General features: G+C 53.2%; 1 protein-coding gene across 1 annotated transcript in view; it reads left to right on the forward strand.

Moving 5' to 3' along the window:
• Nucleotides 1-2121, forward strand: part of LOC144950507 (heparan sulfate glucosamine 3-O-sulfotransferase 6-like) — a 48301-nt gene extending 46180 nt beyond the window's left edge. The window contains exon 5 of the mRNA XM_078880645.1: nt 979-2121. Within this exon, the coding sequence (XP_078736771.1) occupies nt 979-1603 (625 nt within the window). The 3' untranslated portion in view covers nt 1604-2121. The remainder of the gene's footprint in view (nt 1-978) is intronic.
• Nucleotides 2122-8501: the final 6380 nt, after the last annotated feature.

Consider the following 8501-nt stretch of genomic DNA (forward strand, 5'->3'; position numbering starts at 1 on the left):
TTATTTTACTTTAATTAATTTTTATTTTTAACCTACGTGACTTTACCGAAAACAACCTAAGAATATGAATCCTTGCAGTCACGAAAGCTTCAAATCTAGAAATAAAATACTAGTTTAGTCGTGATGTAGCTGCTCTTGAGATGTCTCCGTAAGGTGTGGGTGCCACCTCTCCCCAAACCCAGCACCATCCCCAGGGTCGCACCAACCATTGACAGAATAAGCAAGCGGGCTAATGCGTCGTAAGCCGAGATGAAAGGTAATGTCATTAAAACCAAAGCGCATTCAACCGTATTCTTAAGTTTTTTCGGTAAAGTCACGTAGGTAAAAACATTAAAATTAATAAAAGTAAAATAAAATAAAAATCACGACGTTTCGGAGGCAACACAAGCTTCCGTCTTCCGGTTAATCACCAGTTATCTTCACTTCGTAGAGCAACCGTGATGCCTCCTCGACTTTGCAATACATGTTTTCTCCTACAACATCAGAGTGCAGCGCCACATTAAATACGCACTACAATGACAATAGTTTAAAGCGATTTGAAGCATGTTTAATTTTTTTTTTGGGGGGGGGGCAGAGCTTTGTGACGTCATATTCGAGGGGGGGTCTGATTTTTGTGACGCCGTGTGACGATGAGGGGAGGGAGGGGGTCAAAACACGTCCAAAATCACGTGACGTCATTTATGGACGGCCCCTAACGGAGAAGGGTGGACTTCATTTGCCGTGACGGTGGGCGCATCTGAAACAAAACAACAACCAATGTTTAATTTTCACTACACGTATCAAATGTGTTGTTGTTGTTGTCGTTGTTGCATGAGCTCGTTCATCGTGCAAAGTTCCACCGCGCCCCAAGACTCGTTTGGAGTGTGTGGGGGATGTCCTCCCACACGTCCACACAGCGACCGCCAATTCAGCTCAAATATTTCCCATCGCTCGCTTTCCCCCATCTCTCTCTCAACCCCCCCGTCCCACCGAACGCAGGGGCCTCATGCCGCTGACGCTGGACGGGCAGATCACGATGGAGAAGACGCCCAGCTATTTCATCACGAAAGAGGCCCCGGAGCGAATCCGCGCGATGGACGGCGGGCGCACGCGACTCATCGTGGTGGTGCGCGACCCCGTGACCCGCGCCATCTCCGACTACACCCAAACGCTCTCCAAACGCCCGCTGGGCACCGCCTCCTTCGAAGCGCTCGCCTTCCGGAACCGCTCGTCGGGACTCGTCGAACCGCAGTGGAGCGCCCTGCGGATCGGCCTCTACGCGGACCACCTGGCCAGGTGGCTCAGGGCTTTCCCTCGCGAGCGGATGCTCTTCGTGAGCGGGGAGAGGCTCGTGTCGGACCCGGCGGGCGAGGTCGGGCGCGCACAGCGGTTCCTGGGCCTCAAGACGATCGTCACGGACAAGCACTTCTACTTCAACGCCACCAAGGGCTTCCCGTGCCTCAAGAAGGCCGAGGGCAGCGGTAGGCCTCACTGCCTAGGCAAGACCAAGGGACGCACGCACCCGCGCGTCGACGCGCGCGCCCTCGTGCGCCTGCGCGACTTCTACCGACCATTCAACCTCAAGTTCTACCAGATGGTGGGGGAGGACTTCGGATGGGAGTAGCAGCGGCGGTGGTGGTAATGGAGCAGAGGCGAAAATGTGATTTGGGTGGGTGTGTGATTGGGTGAGCGAGTGGGTGATTGGGTGATCGAGAGGTTAGGTGAGTGAGGGATTGGGTGAGTGAGCGAGTGTGTGATTGGGTGATCGAGAGGATGGGTGAGTGAGGGATTGGGTGAGTGAGCGAGTGTGTGATTGGGTGATCGAGAGGATGGGTGAGAGATTGGGTGAGGGGGTGAGTGTGTGATTTGGTGATCGAGAGGATGGTTGAGTGAGAGATTGGGTGAGCGGTTGAGTGTATGATTTGTTGATCGAGAGGATGGGTGAGTGAGAGATTGGGTGAGCAGGTGAGCGTGTGAATGGGTGAGTTAGAGATTGGGTGAGCAGGTGATTGGATGAGTGAGTGGGCAAGTGAGCGAGTGGGTGATCGAGCTTGGGTAAGTGAGAGACTGGGTGAGCGGGTGAGTTAGTGGATGGGTGAGCGGGTGAGATAGTGGATGGGTGAGCGGGTGAGATAGTGGTTGGGTGAGTGGGTGAGTTAGTGGATGGGTGAGCGGGTGAGTTAGTGGATGGGTGAGCGGGTGAGTTAGTGGATGGGTGAGCGGGTGAGTTAGTGGATGGGTGAGCGGGCGAGTGGGTGATTTGGTGATTGAGAGGATGGGTGAGTGCAAGATTGGGTGAGCGGGTGAGTTAGTGGATGGGTGAGCGGGTGAGTTAGTGGATGGGTGAGTGGGTGAGTGGGTGATTTGGTGATTGAGAGGATGGGTAAGTGAGAGACTGGGTGAGCGGGTGAGTTAGTGGATGGGTGAGCGGGTGAGTTAGTGGATGGGTGAGCGGGTGAGTTAGTGGATGGGTGAGCGGGTGAGTTAGTGGATGGGTGAGCGGGTGAGCTAGTGGATGGGTGAGCGGGTGAGTGGGTGATTTGATGATTGAGAGGATGGGTAAGTGAGAGACTGGGTGAGCGGGTGAGTTAGTGGATGGGTGAGCGGGTCAGTGGGTGATTTGGTGATTGAGAGGATGGGTGAGCGGGTGAGTTAGTGGATGGGTGAGCGGGTGAGTTAGTGGATGGGTGAGCGGGTGAGTGAGAGACTGGGTGAGCGGGTGAGTTAGTGGATGGGTGAGCGGGTGAGTTAGTGGATGGGTGAGCGGGTGAGCTAGTGGATGGGTGAGCGGGTGAGTTAGTGGATGGGTGAGCGGGTGAGTTAGTGGATGGGTGAGCGGGTGAGTTAGTGGATGGGTGAGCGGGTGAGTGGGTGATTTGGTGATTGAGAGGATGGGTGAGTGAGAGACTGGGTGAGCGGGTGAGTTAGTGGATGGGTGAGCGGGTGAGTTAGTGGATGGGTGAGCGGGTGAGTGGGTGGTTTGGTGATTGAGAGGATGGGTGAGTGGGAGACTGGGTGAGCGGGTGAGTGACTGGATGGGTGAGCGGGTGAGCGGGGCTTTGGGCAGGACACGTCGTGCACGGCATGGACGCGTGGCCGATGTTCGATTGGCCGACTGGAATAGTTGCGGAGGGGCGGCCGAGTAATGGATTGTGGCACCGCACCCAGCGCTCGCTCGCCCCCCCAGGCGAAGACGGAGCGGCAAACGCCGCGGCTGCTCTCGGAGGAGGCTCCAGTCCAGCAGCGGATTGATCCTGGCAGCGCGACATCGCCGCTTTCACCTAACTCTGGGGTCGTCGGGGACACTTTTCTGTTCTTGTGCCGTGCCCCCCCCCCCCCACACACACACCCCACACACTCCTCCCACACCCCACACACCAACCCCCTACCTGCTGCATGGACCGCGGAGGCTACTCGAAAGTAGTTCTGGGGTATCCACTTCCGCGCGACTTGGGATTGGGGTGTAGGTGGGTGGGTGAGGCGGGATTCATTGTCCCCTGGCGACCAGACGCTTGGGATAAACGCGACTTCACGTCCCCCCCCCCCCCTCCCCGCTGCTGAGTTACGAATGTCCATCTCTCGGCGATTCTTCACGGCAACAACAACATCACATTCTAGATTTGAAGCTTTCGTGACCGCAAGGATTCGTACTCTTTTTTTCGGTAAAGTTAAATCACGTCGTGATGTTTTTACTTTACTTTTATTGATTTTAATTTTATTTTTTACCTACGTGACTTTACCGAAAAAAACCTAAGAGTAACAATATCTCACCCTACCCCCCAAGTTCACCCCGAGAGGGAAAGAGAGGGAGATCAACTCCTTCACGCCGTCGTAAGAATCCTGGACTTTAAACGGCCGCTCCCCCGGTGGTTTGTTATCGACAGATCATCATCATTATCATTATTTTTCCACGCGGGCTCCGGTCGAAAAATCGACGAAGGGGCCTCCACCCCTGCCGGAACAACAACAGTCCGGAGGCAGAGGTGGCGCTCGACTCCCGGCAAGAGGTGGACGGTGGAACGCGATGCGCCGGGAACGCGGAATATATTTTCCTCCATCGTTGGTTGGCAAGAGAGAGGAGAGCACGTGGTAGCCGGAGGGGGGGGGGGGTGGCTGGGGGTGGCAGGGGGGGCCTGGACAATGGCCTGTTGGGCCGCTTGGGGCGGTCTGCATCTTCCGCTGGGGGTCCTGCTGCGCCCCGAGCGCACTGAGCGAGCGAGCGAACGAGCGAGCGAACGAGCACGCGGCCTGCCAGAGTCGTCACGCGAGCCACGCGAGTCGAGCCTCGGAGCATGGACGCGCGTCGTCACGTGTTGCGTGTCGTCATTACTTGCGCGTGTCGTCACGTGCGCGCGCGTCGTCACGTGTGCGCGCGTCATTACTTGCGCGTGTCGTCACGTGCGCGTGTCGTCACGTGCGCGTGTCGTCACGTGCACGCGCGTCGTCACGTGCGCGTGTCGTCGTCACGTGATACGCGCCTCGTCACGTGCACACGCGTCTGGCGCATGGCCGACGATTGTCCCCGGGGAGAGAGAGCGACACGGAGCGGTGGGGAAGTGGGGGGGGGGGGGGTAATGGGAGGGGCGATTGCGCAATCACCGATTGAACCCCCCCCCCTTAATTGCTCGCCCCCCCTTCCCCCCGGTCCCCCATTACCCCCACCCCCAACCACCCCCCCCCCCACCCCCCCATTGGTTGTGAGCGTGCCGGTAAATACCTTGGCGAGACTGAAGATTGTGACCGCCTGCACCACCACCCCCCACCCCCACCCCCCAAAACCACTATTTTTTAAGATAACAAAGACGTGGGGGGGGGGAAATAATGGACGGAATGAAACGGGACACTTAAAAAGGCAAAATAAAATGTGTAAAGTCGTTATTATCGCTCTTGTTACAGAAGCTATTTTTGTGAGTTATTTAAGAAAAGGATGCACACACAGAGAGTGAACCGTGAGTGGTTGAAGTGACGGAAATCTACTCGTGGTGAGAAGGGTGACACACGCACACCACTATACATAGCAACCACCGCCACCACCATCGCCACCACCACTACCACCACCACTGCACCAGCCCCACCAACACCACCATTACAACCACCACCACTACCACCATCACCACCACTACCACCACCGCCATCACCACCATCACCACTACCACGACCACCACCGTCATCATCACTGCCACTACCACCATCGCCACCACCATCACCACCACCACCGTCATCATCACTGCCACCACCACCATCGCCACCACCACTACCACCGCCACAACCACCACCATCGCCACCACTTCTACCACCACCACCGTCATCATCACCACCACTACCACCATCACTGCACCAGCCCCACCAACACCATCACCACCACTACCACCACTACAACCACCACCACTCCACCAGCACAATCAACATCATCACTACCATCGCCACTACTACCACCATCAGCATCATCACCCCCACTTCCACCACCACTGCACCAGCACAATCAACACGATCCACCACCACTACTTCCACCGCCACCACCGCCACCACCACCGCCACCAACAACCGCTATTCGCCACTAAGTGGCGGTGACGTCACCACGACGCTTGTGCCAGGCCATGTGCACCTTGAGGGCACGTGAAATGTCGAACGCCCGCTGGCAGGAGGTCACGGGGCAGACCCAGCAGGTGCCATGGGTCGTCTGACTGAGACGACTGAGATGACTGGCTGATGCACCACCTGTGCCCCCTACTGTGCCAACTTGCTGTGCTTTATCACCCGGCGCTCCGCTCGTTGTTGTGAGCGTCGCTCCTCCGCCCTCCGTTGTTGTTGGAGGGCGACTGCCTCCAACTGCCCAGTAGCAGCGTCCTTCACGAGCCTCCTCCACTGAGGCCGATCTTGACACCGCTGGTACCAGTCATCGGCAAGTCCACTCAGCTCCACGTCCTCCTGTACCACATCACTCCATCTCTTCTCTAGCCCGTGCCGCGCCTGTTTAGCCCCCTCGATCCGGCCACCACCACCATCGCCACCACCACTACCACCGCCACCACCACTATCGCCACCACCACTACCACCGTCATCATCACCACCACTACCACCACTACCACTGCACCGGCACAACCAACACCATCACCACTATCACCATCACTGCACCAGCACAAAAAAACACCATCACTACCACCGCCACTACTACCACCAACAGCATCATCACCCCCACTTCCACCACCACTGCACCAGCACAACCAACACGATCACCACGACAACCACAACCACCGCCACAACCACCACCATCGCCACCACCACTACCACCACCGACAGACCTGTTCTTCACCTGAGGACGGCTGCTTGCGTTGTGGCCGAAACGTCGTGAGAATTGTATTTTATAATGTTTTATTTTTATTATTGTATTATTTCCCTTCTACGTGACTTTACCGAAAGAACCAAGAAGATGAATCCCTGCAGTCACGAAAGCTTTAAAATTATTTTATTATGTATTATTTTTATTATTTTATTATTTCCATTCTACGTGACTTTCACGAAAGAACCAAGAAGATGAATCCCTGCAGTCACGAAAGCTTTAAATCGAAATTTAAAACCTCGTGGTCGACTGCGCAGCGCTACTTAGGAAGAGGTGGAACGCATGACAACGGCACGAATCGAACCCGCGAGAGGCAGTGGATGGAAGGGGCCGTCATTGACATTTTTAAATTCCCAGCCAATTTTTTTTCTTGGTTTGTTCGCGTTATTTTTAAATCCTTTATATTAAGTTCGCTTGCTTGCTTGCTTAGGACCGTGCAAATCTTTCGGTCGTTTTTTAACCCACTTCCCGTGATCCAATCGAGCTGACATTTTCCACACAGACTCGTTGTGCGTGACAATGAATGTTCGTGAAATTTTTTTTCTAAAATTTTACACTTCTTAGGACAAAAATATGATATTTAATTACCAATTGCTTAATGGTGCAATGCAATCATCTGACCCATAGGTGGCAGCCATCTCAAGCCAGAGGACGAGAGGACTCTAGCCGCCACGCATATAAAGGATTTATAGTGAAAAACTTTGTTATTACGGGTTATACTTGTTTAATTATCAACGCAATTATATCCCACCCGCATCACACCCCCCCCCCCAAAAAAAAAAAACCCTCCCTCTGTCAAAAGGCAGAACGATCATTCCATCTTCTTGGTTCTTTCGGTAAAGTCACGTAGAAGGGAAATAATAAAATAATAAAAATAAAACATAATAAAATACAATTCTCACGACGTTTCGGCCACAACGCAAGCAGCCGCCCTCGGGTGAAGAACAGGTCTGTCGGAAAGACAGCGTCTGAATGAACACCACCAAGCTTGGCAGCGTATATTTAAGCTGCTGGGTTAGGGGAGGAAGGGCGCCTTGACAAAGGAATTTGCATATCAACAGATCATTACATTTTTGGTTCTTTCGGTAAAGTCACGTATTTAATTTATTACCAACGAGTAATTGCTGCAGTCACGGAAGCTCCAATTCAAGTGGTTGATAACACTTGTCAACAAAAAAATATAAATTCTGGCCTGGACTTTTGAGGCTGTTTTAGACTAATTTCAGGGTGCTGATTCAAAATCTGATCTCAGATTTGCTCCATCACATCTCATTTTAATGCTATCGGCATACCCCCATTTTCATTGATCTTACCCGAAATGAACTCTGTCACTTATGATTGCAAGTTGTTGCGAGTCGGTGACTGCTTTAGTGTTAAAATATGGTGCTGTATTTTTAGGACAGTGTGTTTATAATATCATTTTATGTAGATATCCACATTTACTTAATATTTTTCTTCTGCAGTTTTTATTGAAAATGCAATATCTGATATCTCAAAAACCTGATGTGATAGACAAAAACTGATGCCAGATTTGGAATCAGCACCCCAAACCGTTGGAATACCTCATGCCAGAAAAAGTGTGTTGACCAGTGTAATCCCATCGATTTGCTATTCAAGTGAGCGGAACAAGCATCGAAGTGTGGCAAGTTTTTTTCAGTTTTGACACCACGTGTGGCTGGGCTTTTCGCGACCAATATCATCCGTAATAAATGTGTCGTTGAAACCCGCCACCACCCGACACGGCCAACTGAGAGAGGTTCGTCACGTCAACAGGACGAGACCAATTCGTGTTATTCAGTGTGATTTCATCCACTCGGTTTTGTGTGCGAAATTTCCACCCTCCCCCCCCCACCATTTCTGATTGCACTGCCAAAGCCGAATGCCCAGCCGAGGTCAATGCAACGACAACAACGGCGACAACAACAACAACGACAACAACAATGACAACAACAACAACAAAAGGGATTGCACGCAATAAGCACAACCACCATCATCTGTGAAGACCGCCACGGTGACACACACAGAGGAGGAGAGTGGGTAGCCAGCATTACAAAGACAAAGGTCCCCCGTGTAGCCTCGACAAGGCTGTTGGGGCAAGTGCTGTGAGCGAGGCGCGGCATCGCCTGTGGCACACGAGGGGGTGGGCAGCCAGCATAACAAAGACAAAGGTCCCCCGTGTAGC

This window comes from Lampetra fluviatilis, chromosome 58, assembly GCF_964198595.1.
Source record: "Lampetra fluviatilis chromosome 58, kcLamFluv1.1, whole genome shotgun sequence".
NCBI classification, from domain to species: domain Eukaryota; kingdom Metazoa; phylum Chordata; class Hyperoartia; order Petromyzontiformes; family Petromyzontidae; genus Lampetra; species Lampetra fluviatilis.